At 58.1% G+C, this 18,129-nt stretch overlaps 1 protein-coding gene and 1 pseudogene across 1 annotated transcript; both read right to left on the bottom strand.

Moving 5' to 3' along the window:
- Positions 1-4,659: 4,659 nt before the first annotated feature.
- On the bottom strand, positions 4,660-4,830 carry LOC123947682 (annotated as a pseudogene).
- Positions 4,831-5,170: 340 nt separating this feature from the next.
- TAMALIN (trafficking regulator and scaffold protein tamalin) lies at positions 5,171-12,877 on the bottom strand. Its single transcript, XM_046013934.1, has 8 exons — positions 12,518-12,877; positions 10,367-10,416; positions 8,731-8,785; positions 8,531-8,633; positions 7,267-7,360; positions 7,096-7,162; positions 6,812-6,878; positions 5,171-6,400 (listed from the first exon to the last, which is right to left on the bottom strand). Exons 1-8 carry the CDS (start codon positions 12,767-12,769, stop codon positions 5,904-5,906), a joined length of 1,185 nt encoding a protein of 394 aa, XP_045869890.1. The 5' UTR covers positions 12,770-12,877; the 3' UTR covers positions 5,171-5,903.
- Between the last annotated feature and the right edge of the window lie 5,252 nt (positions 12,878-18,129).

The following is an 18,129-nucleotide window of genomic DNA, read 5'->3' as shown; positions in this document are numbered from 1 at the left end:
AAAGAAGAAGAAGAAGAAGAAGAAGAAGCCTAGCTACTCCAGCTTTTTTTGTTTGTTTGTTTCCATTTGCATGAAGTATCTTTTCCATCCCTTCACTTTCAGCCTGTATGTGTCCTTACAACTGAAGTGTTCTCTTGTAGGCAGCATATAAAAGGGTATAGGTTTTTTTTTTCTTTTTAATTCATTCAGCCATTTGTCTTCTGATTGAAGAATTTAGTTCATTTATATTTAAAGTCGAATAGGTAATAGGTATGTACTTATTGCCATTTTGTTCATTGTCTTTTTGCTGTTTTTATAGTTCCTCTCTGCTCCTTTCCTCTTCTGTTTCTCTTCTCTTTTATGGTTTGATGACTTTCTTTAGTGGTATGCTTATGTTCCCTTCTCTTTATTTATTTTTGTTTTTACTATAGGTTTTTGCTTTATGACTACCACGAGGCTTATGTATCACAACTTATAACAGTCTGTTTTAACTTCCTAACAACTTAAGTGTGATCCCATTCTAAAGCTCAACATTTTACTCTCCCCCCACCTAAGTTTTGTGTTTTTTATCGCATTTTACATCTTTGACCTTTGTATCCCTTAACTAATTGTTGTAATCATAGTTATTTTTACTACTTTTGTCTTTTAACCTTCATACTAGCTTTATAATAATTAATCTGTTACTTTTACTATATGTTTACTTTTCCAATGGGATTTATTCTAACATGTTTTCTTGTTACTAATTAGCACCCTTTCTTTTCCATACTTTTTACGTGTACACATTGGTGCTTTCTCTATACTCCAGAAGGAAAGTGTTCACAGATGGGTTGTGTGGTTCAGAGGGGGCTCCACTTTGTGAGTGTGGGGCAGGGCTGAGGAAGTCCTGGAGAGGTGGGCTCTAAGGAGGGAGAACCACCCTCCCACACTTGGCTGACAGGGCACCCTACTTCTGTTGGGTCCCCTGCTGTTAAGGTCAGGACTGAGGGAGATGCAGTGTTCTGAGGTCACCACTAGGGGTCAGGCATGCCTGCTCTACTCTTAGGTGTCCTCTCATTTTTTTGGCTCTTTCAGGGCTTGGAGGAGCACTCCTGGGTCTCCACCCTTCTCCTTGCCCCAGGTTCCTTTCTCTCTCATTTGTCTCAGCCCAGCCCTCCCTTCTTTAGGCCACCCCATCCAGCCATCGAATGCAGGGCCAGACAGCCTCCCAACTAGACAGCTTGGCATTTCTCCTGACCTTTGGGGAGTCCGGCAGCCTCTCACTTCCCTGATTTGGGGAGTGACTAATTGGTGAGCAGAAAGTGCCTTCCCCAACTTATCTCTTCTCCTGCCACCATTCAGCTCAAGTTCTACGGTTTTGTCTCCAAGCAAAATGGGAGTGTTTCTGGATTACTCCTTCTAACGTCTTTTCTTATGTGGGTCAACAAAGCTCTCCTACAAGCCCAAGCCCTTGTGTGGCCCCCAGAGCCCAGTTTCAAGAGCCCCTCAATCTTTTGATGAGAAGGTTCTCACCTCATTCCAGCACAACACCCACATACATGGAGCCTTGGTCCCTCTGGACCTGATCTCCATTTGCTCTCTGGCACATATCAGACTCTATTCCCTCAGGTCCCACTTTCATCCACCCTCCATGTTCCCACTTTCCCTCCCCACAGGAGAGCCCCACAGCCTTAGAGGCTCAGCTCCTCTAAACGGTTCTTTACCATCTTGACATCCGTCCTCATACTCCTTCCTCCCGGAAGTCTTCCCTCTGCCCAATCCAGGTTCTAGAGACAAACCTATATGAGGGAATGCTGACTCTGCCAGGTACCAGCTCTGCTACCTTAACCTCTCCAACTCTTAGCTTCTTCTTCATGTGTAAAATGGGGACAGTGGCACATGGTTCTCAGATATGCGGTGAGGCCTGAGTGGTCGAAAGCTCTGGAAGTGTTTCACGCAGTGCCAGTACCTAGAGGTGCTCCGGGAGATAGTCCCTTATCCTTTCCTTCAGGTACAGTGCACCCCAACTCCACCTGCTGATGGAAGCCTGTCCTTGTCTCTGTGCACTGGCTCTTTCTGCTCCCCCACTCCGCTCCTGAGCAGAGCTCTGGCCGGGCTGAGCAGGGAGAACCAGGGAGCTCAGGGGCATGCAGCCACCCTGCCAGGGGGATGGGGAGAGGTGTAGGGCTCTGTAGGGACCTCAGACCAGAGCTCCGCCTGCAAGGCTGTGTCCTCACTCTACCACGCACAAGACCTAGAGTGGCCTCTACTCTTCTCCCTGGAATTATTCAGGGTCCCTTCTGGCTTGGGGATGGGAAAGGTCTCCCAGAGTCCCCTGAGGCATTGAGAGGACCAGAAGGCTGGTGGGAGACGAAGGAGAAGGAAGGGAGGCAGGGCAGGGGAATACCAGCCACACACTATTCCACGTCCCTGCTCCCTTCCCATCCACCCCCACCCTCCACCAAACACGATCCCTGGGTTAATTTTTAGCATCGCAGCTCGCACATTAGTCACTCCCTGTCACCCACCTACACGGCAGGAGGCTGCTGTGCTGGTGCCGTCATCCCATCATCTGTGAAGTGGGATTCAGCCCCCCTTTGGGCACCCCCTCACCCTCTCTGTGCACGCTGTGGCCAGGAGTCCCCTTCAACCTGGGTGAGGGCTACAGGACATCACTCCTGAGACTAGATGCAGGGGAGGAGGGGAGGAAGAGGCTGGTCACAGCGGGGCTGGGTATCTCTGCTGGGAGAAGATCTGGGAGCAGAGCCCGCCCCCAGCAAGGTGCTAGGCTTTGCCGGGCAGCTGGTCCCCCGGCAGTCCTAGGCTCTGGGAACAAAGGTAGGGAAGGGCCCCTCCCCAAGACCTGAGCCTCTGGGAGCTGCTGTTTGTCATGGCTGCAGAGCAGCTGTTCAAACAGGGAGCCTGGGGAAGCTCCATTTTCTTAATCAAATGTTCTCCCTCCCCCCGGAACCAGGGAGGGCAAGGTAGCCAGGTGCAGGTGCCTGGGCTGGGGCTGACGCCCAGCCCCAAAGGGATATCATGAGAGGGGCCCACAGGTGCCAGCATCAGCTGGAGCAGGGAGGGGCCTCTTCATCACCCCAACCCCAGGGCTGAGAACAAGGGGTGGGGGAGGGGGCGGGGAGGGAGGTGGTGATCACCTCTGCTGGTCCCCCCAGTGGATGCACTCCTGTTTATTGAGCACCTGCTGTGTACCTCACTCTGTTAGGCCCCGGAGGTACAATGTAAACAAGGCTGAGTTTCCTGCCCTAGGGAGGCGGAAGACCTATCTGTACAAAAGAAGTCATAATTACCAACGGGGGGGGGGGGGGGGGGGCGGGGGGTAAGTGCTGTAAAGAAGAAAAAAGTTAAAAACAACAACAACAAAAACTAGAGGGCCCAAGATAAAGAATGATGAGGACAGGAAACTACTGATCTGCTCTGGGAAAGCTCTGTGAGGAAGTGTTTAGGCTGAAGCCGGAGGATGAAATCAGTCTTGTAAAAGAAGATTAGTCCAGGCAGAGAGCACACTGTGGGCAAAGGGCGAAGACAAGAAAGGGCTGGGCATATTTGAAGAATTAGACTAGGAAGAACAGTGTGGCTTAAACAGGAGAAGTGACAAGGAGGGAGAAACAATTTGAGCTTGAAGAGAGAGATAGAGACCTGACCCTGGAGGGCCTCCTGCAGGGCATCCCAGGACTCGCTTGCAGATGTTGTGCACTGCACAAAGGCTCCTGGTTACCACATTCTTGGGCCTGTGTGGCTGCTGTCAGCTCAGAGGAAGGGATGTCTTTTTGTCATTTGTCTGCCCAGAAGGACAAGATGTTATGGATAAGCTATAGGCAACAGTTTGGATTTTATTCTTTTATTCCAGGGGATGCCGTGAGGGGTTTTAAGTGAGGAGGGTTATGATCGGATTTCCTTTTCAGAAAGATCGAGCCCACACTACTAGGTGAGGGGATGGGCCAGGGGCAAGAGGGGAAGTAGGGAGCCCATTCAGGAGGCAAGTGCAGTTCCATGCAGGACTGAGAGGATAGGAGATGGCCTGGCTGGGGTAAGGTGCCACTCAGACCCCTTGAAGTTGCCCTTGTATGCTGGCCACTGCCAGCAAGCACTGGCACAGGAGTCTCATGTCCCAGGCCTAGCTCTGCGACTTGCTTTCTTCGTGACCCTCGATGGGTCACTTGCCTTGGGTCTCCTCAAAGAATGGTCCACCTCCCAGAGATGCTGTGAGCACATGCTGTCGTTATTGGGGTCCGACCTGAGCTAGTCGCAGGCAAGAACGAAAGTGGCAGAGAAGACAGGAAAGGTCCCCGGAGGGCTGCTGTGAGGGGTGTGCGTTGTCACAGGGAGCCAGGCCAGGCCAACACCAGACTCCACAGAAGTCAAGACAATTACAGAGGGTGATGAGTGGTAGGACAGAAAAAGCCAGGGCTCTGCCACAGGGGAAGGTGTGACTGTATTTTCGACTGGGTGGGGAGTCCTTTGGGAGGCAGAGCTGAGGACTGAGGGGGCCAATTATGGGAAGAGTGAAGGCAGAGGGCTCCAGTGGATGGGATCTGAAGCATTCCATATAGCAAAGGGGCCAGAGAAGGAAGCGAGAAGAGAGACAAGAAACAGGCAGGCGGGGATGTCAGACAACCCAGTACGGGAGTCAGAATCTTATTTTAGGAGTACAGTGAGGCATTCTAGAACAATGGAGTGATCAGTGGTTAGGCCTGTCACAGTTTAGGGGGCTGGCGGCTGAGGCCTCCTCTGGGGGAGACCAAGGCCCAGCGCCAAGAGGGTTCCAAGCACAGGGATAGAGGACGTATCAGATATTATGACTGATAAGAACAGATACTACACTTGACCTTAGCCAAAAGGCCGAGAACCAAGCACAGGGATAGTTAAGTCCTTGAGAGGAGCCTTGGCCACCCCCTGTTGTGAGGATTTGGAAGGGAAGTTCAAGACAACCAAAGGCCCAAGTTCTGAAGAGGGGGTGGGGCCTCTTCCTCAGGTTCATACGTGGAAGTCAAGATCCTCAGACTATGCCCCTGGCTGTAGGCTCCAAGCAAGTAAGATGTAAAATACAGTATAAGGGTGTGTGTGTGTGCGCGCGCGCATGCAAAGGGAGGCGTGTGTGTTAGGGGGAGGGGTGTGTGGTAGTCAGAGCTTTCTGGAGCCCCATCCTGCCTCCCCCCCACCACCACCAGGCAGTCACCACGCTGACAACAGATGCAAAAAACCGTCAACTTTATACAGTTTGTGGTTCAGAAGCAACAATATGCAAAACGGTGGAACAGTGTGGGCTGCCCCCATCCCACCTGGACACGCCCACTCCTGTCCCCCAAGGGGCAGAGAACCCAGGACCCCTGCCCGGCAGGACCCAACTTAGTTACAGGCCCCTAGGAGGGGCCAAGCCCTTAGGGGTCAAGGCCGGGAAGGAGGGGGCCCAGCACCTTAGGCCCCTTCAGGGGCCCGCTGGTTAACTGGAACTGTGCATGTGTGTGGAAGGTAGGGGAACGACCGACAGGGAGGCCATTTCTCCCCCAGGCCAAGGGTGAGGAGCAAGTAAAGCTGAGGAGAGGGCTTCGCCGGACAGGGTTCCACCCCTCCAGAAGGGTTTTCCTGGACACCCCACAAGGCACTACTGACCCAGATGTAGGATGAACGCCCCCAAACCTCTCCCATCCCCAGCTTGCCTGGTTCTCCCTGCCCCACCTCCCACTGTGGTTTAGGGGAGGATGAGTTGAAAAGGAATCTGGGGCCCCGGGCTCAGCAGCGTTCCGCAGAGACAGACAGGCACCAGCAGATCGGCTGGCAGCTGGCGCTGGCAAGGACCCTCTCCCGCTGCGCTGGGCTCCTGGGGTCCCTTGGGAGGGGCCCGGGTACCCGCCCCTCCCCTCACCCCCTTTCTGCACTGGCTGGATCGAATAAATAAATAAATACCTTCCCCACCCGCCCCGCCCCTACAGCTGGCTCTCCTCCTCCTCCAGGGAGCGGTTGAGTCCGGGGATAAACTTGAGCAGCCGCCGGCGGAAGCTGCGGTACTTGGCTTTGCGCAGGCCGGGGCCGCACAGGGCCTGCTCCCGGGCCTCAGTCCAGAGCGCGCCGGGCGCCCCGCCGCCGCCGCCGCCGCCGCCGCCGGGGCCCGCGCACCGCACACTGGCGCTGCGGCTCAGAGCGGCTCGGGGCGTGGACGCCGGAGCCTCGGTGGGGCCTGGGCCCGGCGCACGGGCGGGGGGCGGCGGCGGGGGTGCGGGCGGCTCGACGCCCCCGAAGAAGCACGTGTGGTAGACGGCGTCGTCCGCGTCGCCCCCGGCCCGCCGCGCGGCCCCGCGGGGACCCCCGGGCGCGGCCAACAGGGGCCCGAACGGCAGCGAGCCTGGAAGCAGGCCCGCCCCGTACAGGCAGGAGCGCACGGACTCCAACGTGTCGTAGATGCTAGGGTCCTTCACCACCAGGCCTGCCAGGGAAGAGAGGACACGAGGGCGGGCGGTCAGAGCGCCCGGGGAGGGGACCTCCGCTCCTTCCTCCCGACCATCCGTGTGGCCCCCTGGCCTAAGCCCCACTTCCCTCCTCTATAAAACAGGATTCTCCACTCAAGTTCTTAGGAGGACCGGCCGGGGCGCAAGGGCCCCGAAGGTATTTGAAACCGGCTCAATGAGCCTCGCTGCTCCCATCTGTGAAATGGAGATACTAAGGCTTTGTCGAAGGCCATCATGAGAATGAACTCAGAATGCGTTCGCAGAGTAGTAGCCCAGGGCAGCGCTGTGCCCGGAGTAGTAACCTCTCTCCACCTGGGAGAGGGAAGGAACACTCTAGTTCTGAGGGGGAGCGTGAAGGGGGAGTGTGGGTGGGGTAGAATTCCACTCACCATGCACCAGCCGCTGCTCCTGCACCATCAGGGACCTGTACTCTCCCCACTTCTCATACAGGGTTTGCTGCAAGAGACACCCCCCGGCTCCCTGTCAGCAACTAGCAAGAAACAAGCAGGAGGTGGGAAGAGACAGACTGAGGGGGCCGGCAGTACACAGAAGAAATCTTAAGGTTAAAAGCAGGTTTGGACAGGTAAATGGGCCCATAGGAAGACTGATGCTGGAAGGGGCAGGGGCTGGGGGAGGAGAGGGCCGAGGGGGGCCATTATCCGGTCTCTCTTACCTTTAGGTACTGCAGACGGGCCTCCAGTTCTGCCTTCCGAATTGACGTCCCGTACAGAGTTTCCAGCCTGGGGGGAGGTTGGGGAACCAAAGGGTGTGTGAACCCACAGGGTGTGGAAACTGAGAGAAGCTGAGCTTGGGGATCCTCAGGGACCGCGGCACCCGGACCTACCTGAGAACGTTTCCAGATGCCTTAATGATGTCAACGATCTCTCGATGCCGTATGCCTTCCACGTTCAGGCCATTGACACTGGCAATGGTGTCCCCTGCCAGGCAGAGAGGGGGGTCAGTATCTGTTCCTTGAGGCACCGCTGAAGAATTCTAGCCCCCTACCCGAGCCGGAAAGGGTCAGGGTAAGAACCCCACAGAAGGAGCTCCCGAGCTCCTTGCAGCCATTCCTCATGGTTGTGGGGGAAACCCCGTCCTGGCCCAGCACCCCTGCTGCAGGGGTCAGGCCCTCATACGCCCACACCTTCACCCCACCCTCAGGAAACTGTCCCCAAAGGCTGAGCCCTCTCAGACACCCTGGGCTGCTCCCGGAGCTGGTTACTTCTGTCTAGCCCCCAGGGGATCATCAGACTCAGCCAAACAGGGAGGGGTCAGGATGAGCAGCACAGAGCTGGGACCTGACACCAGCACCCCGGCATGAGAGGCCTCAGCTTCTGAAAGCCTCAGCCACCAAAGAACCTCCTGACTTGAGGCAGGGGAAGTCACCCTCTCCGAGGGCCCACTTCCCATCTGTAAAAAAGGGGGCGTGGATCCCTACTGTGGCTACTTCTGGAATCAGGAGGGAGAGTGGATGTGAAGGTTGTGCAAAGTTGAAGTATACCAGTTGGCTAGCAGGGGTTGCTGGTGAGTGGGCACGGAGGTGCGGCTCAGGGAAGAAAGTGGTGACAGAATTGGGGGAGGGGCAGTGAGTTCATAGGGTCTCAATCCCCTCCCTGGGACCTGGGGCTCTAAATTTGGCCAATCCCAAGAGTCCACTCCTGGAAGGATCGTATCATTTCCTTGTTAGAGGAAGGAACACAGGTACCCCCAAGTTGGGCCAGGTCGGTGTGGGATAGGTCCTGATCTCCAAAACCAAGCAGATCCCAATGGAATGTTGCACCTTTCCCAACTCCTGCCCTGGGCTGGATGGCCAGATTGCCAGGAGGAAGGAAAACAGCAGCAGCAACATTAACCAGGCCCTGGTTCTGTGCCTGGGGAAACCCCAGGCATGTTACTGCCCCCATTCTGCAGATGGGACTGCTGGATATCACACTGTAAATGGCATGTGCTTGGATCCAAAGCCTAGATTCTATCCATTCTTCTTTTTGGCCTTCTCAAAACAGGAGGAGGAAGGGGAATTGATTTCAGAAGACATTTCTCAGCCCCTCTGCTTGGGAGTAAGGTCATGCCACCTTCCTGGAGCCCTGTGTCCTGGGCTCAGGCCTCACCTGGTGTGAGCCCAGCCAGCTGGGCAGGGCTGGACTCATGAACCCGGCAGACAAAAGTCACCATCTCCACGCGCTGCTCCTCCCGGTGGTGAAGGCCGTAAGTCTGTCAGAGACAAGGGGACGATCCGCCAGGGCTGTGGCAGGGGCCAGCCTCCCTGGCCTCCCGATCCCTCACTCCCTCGGTACCCAGCTTCTCCCACCTGGATCTCAAAGCCGAAGGTCTGGTTCTCTTCCTTCTCCAAAGTCAGCACTTTCCTGCAAGGGGACACAGGGGCCATTTCAGGACTGTCACGATGAAAAGGAACTAGCTGGTCCCATAGCGTGGCCTTCCACTGATGTTGGGGTCTGCTCTAGAGCACCCAGGCAGGACTCATCGGTCTCCAGCCACAACCCACTCTCATCACGGGTTGCTGGAATGCCCGTCCCAATCCCCAGCCGAGATCAGCTTCATGGAGCCACAGAGAATCAATCTAGCTTCCTCTGGGGCAGGGAGGCACTGGAAATGGCTGGCCCCCAGAGGGAATGGACTCTCTGAGCTTTTGAGCCACTCCTCCAGCTTTCTAGCAAGCCCCAGGGTACCACTCACTGACTTGCTGAGGCCCAGAATTCGGGCCCCAGCCCTGAGCCTCTCCACACGGCAGCCTTGGGGAGAGGGCTGGCCCCACCCCGGGAGGCCAGTCACGAGGCTCAGCCCAGACCACAGCTGCTCCTCCCAGCTGCGGCGGGCCAGCCCACCAGATGTGAGGCTGGGGGGAGGGGAACCTCAAGGCCGCCCCTTCCCGCACTGAAGGCCTGCCCACTGGACACAATGGTCTGGAGCCGCTCCAGATCCTCGCCTGCTGGGGTAGCCCAGAGTTTCCTCTGCCACCCCCACCCCCTTCCTTCCCGCCCCGCCAGAGGCAGAGTGAAAGCAGCCTCCAGAGGCCCCTTCAAGTCTCTGGCCTCAGAAAGGCCCTGGAGACCCAGGCCCACAGCTCCCAGCTTGACCCAGATGCCCCCCAAATGCTGACCAGCAACTCCCAGCCGTAACTTGAGCTCCTCTCCACTGGGAAAGGAGGCCTTTCCCCCCACTGTGTGTGTTGTGCGTTAGACCGAGGAATAGGGTGACTGAAGTTCTGTGTTACCCCAGCGCTCTCTGGGTTTCTGTAAGTGTTGGCCAACTTTTTTCTGCAAAGGGCCAGATAGTACATATTTTAGGCTTTCTTTGCGGGCTCCATTTGGCCCCTGTCATAGATTGTTCTTTGTTGTTATTTTTACCAACTCTTTAGAACTAGAAAAACAACTCTTAGCTCAGGGGCCCAACAGGCCAATCTGGCTAGCGGGCTGTCGTCTGCTGATTCCTTTTAGCAGCCAGGCCCCAGTCTGCATGGGACTGAGCAATGTAGGGCCTGAGGTCAGCGCCTACTTCAGCCCTGGCCCCAGGATGGGGGCAGCAGAGGACTAAGCTCTTGGAGGCAGGAGTCCCTGGACTCAAACAGTCAGACAGCCCGGCGAGGGTCTGGGCCCTAGGGTGGGCTGGGACCAGGAGAGCTCAGGGGAGCCCCCCGAAGACTTCCACTTCCTCCACCTCCCAGATCCGGATCTCCCTGGGGAGGGGTAACTGGCAGGACTGGGGGTGGCATGAGGAGCACCTGATGACTCAAGAATCCCTACCTCCTTTCTCTGCCACCCCCTTAACACAGCCCACGCCCCCACCTGCCCCTCACTCCTAGCGAGGGAAGCCTGCTGAGAGGAGAATGACTCCCACTGGGCTGAGAGCTGTGTCCTGCTGCTCTCCACCCCCAGCCCACCTGACCCGTGGGGACCAGAGCAGGGGCTGGGGTGCTGGCGACTCACCGCTGCTGTTCTGGACTCTGGCCAAGATTCTTCCAGCGGAATCCTGAGCCCTAGGTGGGCAGATACAGAGGAAGGAGCAGGTGAGGGGGACTGTCCTCGAGCCCATGCTGACAGTCCTACTCTGGGAGGTCCCTCCCCTGGGCTCCAGCCCTGGACCCAGCACCTCACTTCCTGTCGCCTGCCTGTCTGGTGCCAGTTCCATACCTGCTTTGGGGCCAGTGTAACTATTCGCCAAGTGCCAGTTGTGGCATCACCCCACAGAGCTCTCCCTAAGGCTCTACCCCGTAACCGAGACTGTGGGAACACAACGGTCCTACTGGGTTCCAGATGCACAAACTTCTAAGCATTGTGCTAGCCCAGATGGCGAGGGGGGCAAAAGGGGGACTCATTAATCTAGATAGAATAGTCTCTACCCTCAGGGTGCATGTCTGCAGGACTCAGAGCCCCCAGACTCTGAAAGCTGAGATAGCGGCTCTTTTCAGATGTTCCCGAAAAGGGGCAGGGGGACCCTGGGCTTGCTTATCAAGGTACTCCAGAGACACCCCCCCCCCACCACCACCAGTTGGGCATCTCCTCCTATTTTCTCAGCCGCAAACAGTGACTTGGGGGAACTGGGGTCAGAAACCCAGGTCTGGAGGGCCGGCAATTCCAGCCTGAACATGAAAAGTCAGGGGACAGTTGGGCCACCCCTCCTCCCCCAAACTACAAGCCGTTTCAGGGACCAACTGTGGATCCCAGCGGTAGGTGGCCAGCTGCACCCAGCTCCACCTGGGTTTCTCCACGTTGCCATATTATTTTGTTGCACTCTTGGACAAAACAAACAAAAACCAGACCTCAAACTTGTCCTTAAGTCTCACTATACTTAGGAGAGAGACTGGGAGGGTTTTTTTTTTTGTTTGGGGGGGCTGTCAGAGCTGAAGATTCCTGCTTCCTTGGACCCTGGAGCAACTAGTCTCTCTCCTTCCCTAAATTATTGGCCCTTGGAAGAGGCTGTGCCAGACCAGCCCCTGCCCCACGAGCCCTAAACAGCCCAGGGCCTTCCTGGTCCTGGTCAGTTCCCTAGTTAACACTCCCCCAGGCTGCCCCAAGGCTAGGAAGAGAAGTGAGCTCTCTTTTTCCAGAACCAAAGACTGGCCTTAGGGGTGGGGGCAGTTCCCAAATGGGCCAGGGTGGAGGGACTGGGCAGCATAGAGAGAGACCCCTTTGTCTTTCAACCCGATTTTCATAAAATGCAAATTCTCAACAAGCTGTTCATTGTATGGGGGGGAGCCAGGGGCCGGGGAGGGGGGGTTGGGGGGGCGTGCTGAACGGGGAAAGGCCACAAGCCCCCCCCCTTAACCTGGGTCTGTGTCCTGACTTCTGAGCGTTCAGGTCCCCACAGGCCAGAGGAAGAGCCCCGCAGAGGGGGCGACTCGGAGGGCGGGCGCGGCTTGCATCCTTCCTGCCCCGCGGGCGCCCTGCGACCCCTCCCACCGCGTCCGGTCCCAGCGAAGTCCCGGGAGCCGTGGCCTCGCGCCCCGCACCTCCGTCGCGGGGCAAGGCGCAGGCCCGGAGCCCAGCAATCCGGGCGTCCCCTCGGAAGGGTGAGCTCTCGGGAGTCCGCCGCGCCGCAACACTTCCTCGTCCACCAGCCTCCCTCTCCCCTCCCGGCTCCGAGACCCTTAGCGTGTCCCGGCGAGCGGCGGGACTGCAGCCCTAGGCCTCCGCGCTCCAACGGGAGAAGCCCAGGCGAGGGGTCCCGGCGGCCTCGAGACACCTGGGCGCGGGGGGCGGGGCACAAGGGCGCTGAAGGCCAGATGTAGCGAGCAGGAGAAGGGGGTGCTCGGGAAGGAGAGGAGCGAGACGCGACGGCTGCGCGTGGGGAGCGGAGTGGGGAACCGACGAGATCGGGGGCGGCATGGAGGCGGGGGAGGCTTGAGCCTTTGGAGGAGAGGGTCGAGGAGCCTGACCGAGGGAAAGCAGGTTCAGAACGTGTCGGGGGGAAGAGCGGGCTGGGGAAGTAGGTGGGGGACGCGGTGGTCCCAGAGGAATATGTTGTGGGGTCAACGGGCACAGATGCGGGATGTTGCGGGGCTGAGCAGGTCTCGGGGAAAAGACACCGGAGGGTACCGAGGGCTGGGGGGCCGTGGGAGTTGGGGGGTGGGGACGCACCTTTCGGCGGGGCAGGGTGCCCCCGGACACGGCGAGCGCGCGATACAGCTCAGCCGGGTGATAGTCCTCCAGCGCCGCGTACAGCTCGTCTCCGGGGGCCCCAGAGCTGGCGGCTCCAGCACGGGGGCCCGAGGCTGGGGTCGGGGCCGGAGTGGAGGGAGCGACTTCCGAGTCGGGAGCCCGCGCGGCGGGGTCCGGGGCGGCCGCCGCCTCCTCTTTCTGCTGCAGCTTCCTGAGTCGGCGGAGGGTCATGGCTCCGGCGCCCGGCGCCCGGCGACCCTCGGAGGCGGTGCTCGCTCCGCGCGACGGGGGTGCCTGCGGCTAGAGGGTGCCTGCGGCTAGAGGGTGCCAGCCGGGCGGGCCCCGGGTCGCTTCCCTTTATAGGATCTGCAGGCTGGGCGGGCTGGGGGGCGGGCGGGGAGCGGCCTCGGATGGCCTCGCCCCTAGAGCGGCAGGCCCCGCCCCCTGGGGGGGTCGCTGCCCCGGAGCCCCGCCCACGGCGTCCGCCGCCCCGCCAGGCTGGGGAAAGTCTAGGGACCTGAACACTCACTAGGGAAAGCCTAGCCAGGAAGGAGAGGAGCAGAACGTCCTCGGGCGGGGGTCTCCCGGATACCTGACGTCTGTGTGTGTGTGTGGGGGGGGGGTGTCTCCCGGATACATGGCGTGTGTGTGTGTGTGGGGGGGGGTGTCTCCCGGATACATGGCGTGTGTGTGTGTGTGTGTGTGTGTGTGTGTGTGTGTGTGTGTGTGTCGTTTTAAGGAGGTTTGGACGCTCAGGGGAAGATTCTAGGAGATCCGGGGGCTGCAGGAGACTTTGGGCAAGGGGAGAGTGGCAGCAGGGCTGTGCAGGGTATGGACAACGGGTGGGGTGAAGTCCCAAAGGAGGTTAGAGATACCCCTGACTGTGCAGAAGCCCCTAGGGAGTGAGGGTCAAGGATATCCCCTTTGTACAGCAGCCCCAGAAGAGGTGAGAGAGGCTCCCTCCCCGCTCAAGGGGCAAGGGAAGCAGTGGAAACCTAGCAGCCGTGGGTGTGGGCGTAATTCTGGCATGTCCCCTCAGAGGGTCAGGAGTGGTCCCTCCTGGATAAGCCTTTCCCTCGCTCCTGATGTTGGAGCTCAGACACCCCTTTTCCCAGCAGAAAAATCTTAACTACGCATTGACTCATGGGGAGGGGAATGTGCCTGAGTCAAGTGGGTGCTCAGGGCTGGGGCAGGTGCTCCACCGTTCTCTGACCCCCTCTTTGGGACCAGCCCCCAAGCCTCTCCCGCCCCCACCCCACCCACTGCCTGTGTTACTGTGGCTGCCAGGCAGTGGGAGAGACTGGGATGGCCCAGCTGAAGTCGCTGTCGTCAGAGGTGCCCAAATAAGAAGTGAGAGGAGGAAGTGGAAGGCCAGTCTTGGCGTCTAAAGAGCAGCTAGCCACCACAGGGCGTCAGCACCGCAAGCCGGGGGCCTCCGCATCCCACCATGGGCCACTAAACAGAGGCTGGGGAGGTACGGTCCCATCTGTCCCTTTCTCCTCCAGTCTTCCCAAACCTGTGTTACGCCTTTACAGCTGACATTTATTGAGCAGTAACCCTGGGCCATTCACACTGTTGTGTGTATGCTGCGTTACATACATATGTGAACTCACTTGGTCTTCCTAATAAGCCTATGTAATTGGTACCTCACAAATGGGGAAACTGAGGCCCAGAGAGGTTGAATAATTCGCTCTAGGCCCCTGAGTGGCAGAACCGAGACTCCAACCCACGGAGCCTGATTCCAGAGCCTGGGATCCTAACCCCGTGTGATGCTGTCTCCTTCAGTTCCCCATTCGCCCTACATTTCAGCCCTGCTCCAGGCCAGGTGCCGGCCGGGCACTGGGCTTACAGATGCTCCAGGTCTGGTTACGCGTTCCCATGCTAGTTCTGAGGGCCAGCATGAGGGGTATGGAGAGCCAAGTGGCCATATCTACTTGAAGAGGCCAGGAAGGGCTTTCTGTGCCCTGTTGTCTCAGTCCATAGGTCTGTCTCAGTCTCTGTGCTTCTGAGTCTCCTCCACTCATGTCACTGCCCCAGCCCCAGGCCCCTAGGGCCCCAGCCCCTGCAGGAGGTGTGGGTGGGAGGGGTGCTTCGCCACCCTTCAGTAATTAGCACAAGTCCAGATGGCAGGATGCTTGTTGGGTGGCGGAGGTGGGGGGGGGCACAGAGGGTGGGTTGGGGACTGCTGGGAGCCAAGAGCTAGCTCCCTTAGTGTCTTCCCCTCCCTCCTCCCACCTCCCCCTTGGCACCATCAAGTGGCCATCAGCTGAGGGGCCGAGGGGGTGTTGGTGGGGAAACATGGGACTATATTGTGAAGCATGAGCACAGATGGACCCCTGGACCGTCTGCTGCCTGCTCCTGACAGACGGCATCTGTGGTGCCCGTGGGGGTGGGGTGGGGGATGGGGAGGCGAGAGGCGATGGTTTCTATTCTCTTCACTCCTGCGGCTGTCCCCAAAGGGACCAGCAAAAGGGCACCTTGTGCAGTCTCTTGTGGGAAGGACCACCACCTCAGCTATCACAGAGGGCAACCTCACAGACACCACCTTGTCTGAAAGCCGAAGTGGATGCCTCAGGTATCACGGCACCAGTGTCTTGAGCCCTGTTAAGACAGTTCTCCTTCAGGCTGACGTGGAGGCAATCTGCAGGTCAGTTTGACTTTCTGCCTCTGAGTGAGGGCACAGCACCAGAGAACTGAAGTTCACACAAGTTTCCCCCTCCTACAGGCAGAGCTCCAGAAAACCCCCGAGTAAGGGCGGGCCCGGAAGACGCAATGTGAGGCTCATTGCACGATTTCCTCAGATCCTGGAGTTGGAGAGCTGGAAAGGAAGGGTCTCATGGCCCCATGATGATACAAGGCGGTCCAAGCACTCATTGAAAGGAGGTAAACTGAGGCCAGGGAGGAAGGATGGTGGTCGAACAGGCACTAGAACCCACAAGATCCAAGGTCTCCTGACTCCTGGGACTGTTTAATTCAGCTGCTAGCAGCTCCCCTGAGAGCTCAGAGGCCCTTGCCTGCTTCCTGCTCCTCATCTCATCAGTTTCTCCAGGGAGAGGAAGGGGAGCCCAGGACGCCGCACTACGGGGTGGTGATGCCCTCTGGTGGCCATGTGTCTCTTGCTGGAAAATCTTCAAACGGGAGTGCGCTGTCTGGTTCAGTGGCAGGCTCCTCCTTGAATCTGAGCAGGGTTCCCGGATCTCCCACGTCTCCTCTCCTGTGCAAGAGGGTCTGTGTCCCACCGAGATGCCACGCTGCACTTTGGTGGTCGCCGAGATCTGGAGTCCCGCCGCAGTCGCAGTTCAGAGGTTCTGTTTTTGCTCTCCCCCAGGGCTGCTGTGCCGTCGTCGTCGGGGAGATTCAACAAACAGTGGCAGACAGCTGGTGGGCCTCCTCTGTGCTACAACCCCCAGAGGCCAGACACGCGGGGACCCTGAAGCTTTGAATTCTCCCTCCCTCCACCCCTCCACGACTTCCTCCTAAGCCCGAGTCTCTTGTCTAGCATCTGTTCTCCCCATCCTATCTTCCGCAGCTTCTTAAAGCTCGGGTGGGGGCGGGGGCAAGGAGCATGGGGGGGGGGGGGCGGGGAGCGTGCCGCACGTTGCCCTCCGGGAGGCCTCCTTGCAAATGCCCCAGGCTCTGGGACCTCAGACATGTGCACTCAATCTGTATCTTCTCCCCGAGCCAGTCTGTCTTTCAGAATGAGCTCCCCAGCTTTGCTTACATTCCCTCCAGCTGCCCTGGTTCTTAGCTCTCAGGATAGGGCCTGCTGTGTGTGGTGGGGGTTCCTTCCACTCATGGCCAAGGCCTGAGGAAGACCCCTTCTCTTTGGGACAAGCCCCTGCCGGGATACCTAACAGTCAGCTGAATCTTGTCCCCACAGGCGGGCTCAAGCTCTAAGGAAGTTGGGGTACTTGGGGATGAGAGCTCCAGCAGCTTGGGCTGCTCTGGAGTCTAACGCAGTGTCAGCTTGGGCATTGTCATTTGATTCCAGAACAGGGAGGATGAGTAATAGGTCACTGAGACTTCTCTCTGGGTACTGCCGCTGCTCCTGAACCGGGGAGGCGGGGAGAGGTGGGGCCTGGGACTCAGCTGGTGCTCTGGTCGGAATGAGGGCCTGGGCCCCCCCGCCTGCAGGACACCGAGGGAGGCAGAGACAGCCGGTGGGCAGCTGACGGGGCAGGGTGTGGCTGTTTTTCTTAATGGCTCTCATGGCCCAACAGTTTCCACTGGGTAGTGTGTGTGTGTGGTGCTGGGGCCCAGGGGAGCCTGGCAGCGGGGAGGATCCAGCATGGCCCACAGAGCCGATTCTGGGGGGTCTGGGAGTAAGGGCAAGGCAGATACAGCAGCTTATTTGTTCTAGATCGGGGTGGCCTGTGGGTCTAGTCTGGCCAGAGGCCTGGGACCACCTTGCCTCTTGGGTGGGGTTGGCAAGGTGTCTCCGACTTGAACAGGGGAGACTGACGGAAGAAGGGAGGGTTGAGTCCCCAGCTTTCCTCACCGCATCCACACGCTGCTGTTAGGACACAGGGAACCTGTTGCTTTACCTTGGCTCCTTTCAGGATGTGGAGATAGGGCAGAAAAGGGCAGTCCTCTAGGCCTCCGACAACCCAGCCCTCCTCCCTCTGGGCATAGACAGCTGCTGGGGAGCTCATCCCCGGTTCCCTCTCCCGGGGGACAGGGTGGAGCACCCAAGTTTCCCCACCTACTCCAAACTGACTTTCCTCCTCCCAACTCCAGAATCAGCTCCCCTCTTTCCCTCTCTGCCTCTAGTTAGACCCCAAACCTGTGTGTTCTTCCCCTCGTCTCTTCCTTTCCTCCAGCTGTTCCCTTGCGACCGTTGCCGCTCGCGACATCTGTGAGGTGATCTTCCCTGACACGAACAGGATCACCTCATTCCTATTCCCTCCGTGAGGGAGCCGGAACCTCAGAGAGGTTTTAACCTATGGGCAACTCCACAGAAGCGTGCTGCTGAGAAACATTTGTGGAGACCGAGCGCAGGCTCGAGGGGACAAACCGCTGGTGGGCAGAGTCTGAGGGAGCTGTCACAAGTGATGGCACTGGGGGCCCCCAGGATGAAGTCTTTTTTATCTCAGCATGGGACAGGCCCCCCCCTGCGCTAGCCAGCCACAGTCGAGGACATCTGTGGTTCTTGAATGGTGACACCTCTGACTAAAACCCTCTCCTCTCCTCAGTCAGCAGGCTGAGGCCTACAACAAAACAGAGATGTCACCTCTCTTGACCCCTAGCTTACGCTCTGTCCTGTGCTCCTGGGTCATTCTGTATCAACCGCTCTCCTAGCATGCCCCTCGCTGCATTGTGGTTGTCTGTCTACTAGTCCAGTCCACCAGTCCGGGAGCCCCTGGAGGGCGGGGATGCACGGGGTTCCCTAGGCACCCCGTCTGTGCTTCCATGACACGTTACGTACAGTTCCGTAAGGGGATTTGCCAGATTCTGCTTTATTGTCCTTTCTGTACAAACCATCTCTCTGCCTTGAAGGGCAAGCACCATAGACTGTCTTTGTATTCTTCTGCATTAACACATTAAGGTTGCTCAACAAATTAAATAAAGCCTAGTCCATCCAATTGTTCTTT

The sequence above is a fragment of the Meles meles genome, chromosome 7 (assembly GCF_922984935.1).
Source record: "Meles meles chromosome 7, mMelMel3.1 paternal haplotype, whole genome shotgun sequence".
NCBI lineage: Eukaryota > Metazoa > Chordata > Mammalia > Carnivora > Mustelidae > Meles > Meles meles.
This window is presented reverse-complemented; position numbering and strand designations above follow the sequence as displayed.

What these genes read in the sequence shown, in the direction of transcription:
- TAMALIN (XM_046013934.1), bottom strand. Translation starts at nt 12,769, where the DNA reads ATGACCCTCCGCCGACTCAGGAAGCTGCAGCAGAAAGAGGAGGCGGCG. An exon ending in GCACCCTGCCCCGCCGAAAG is followed by an intron (nt 10,417 to 12,517) that starts GTGCGTCCCCAC and finishes CTGCCCACCTAG; the next exon opens with GGCTCAGGATTCCGCTGGAA. An exon ending in GCTGGCTGGGCTCACACCAG is followed by an intron (nt 7,361 to 8,530) that starts GTGAGGCCTGAG and finishes TCTGCCTGGCAG; the next exon opens with GGGACACCATTGCCAGTGTC.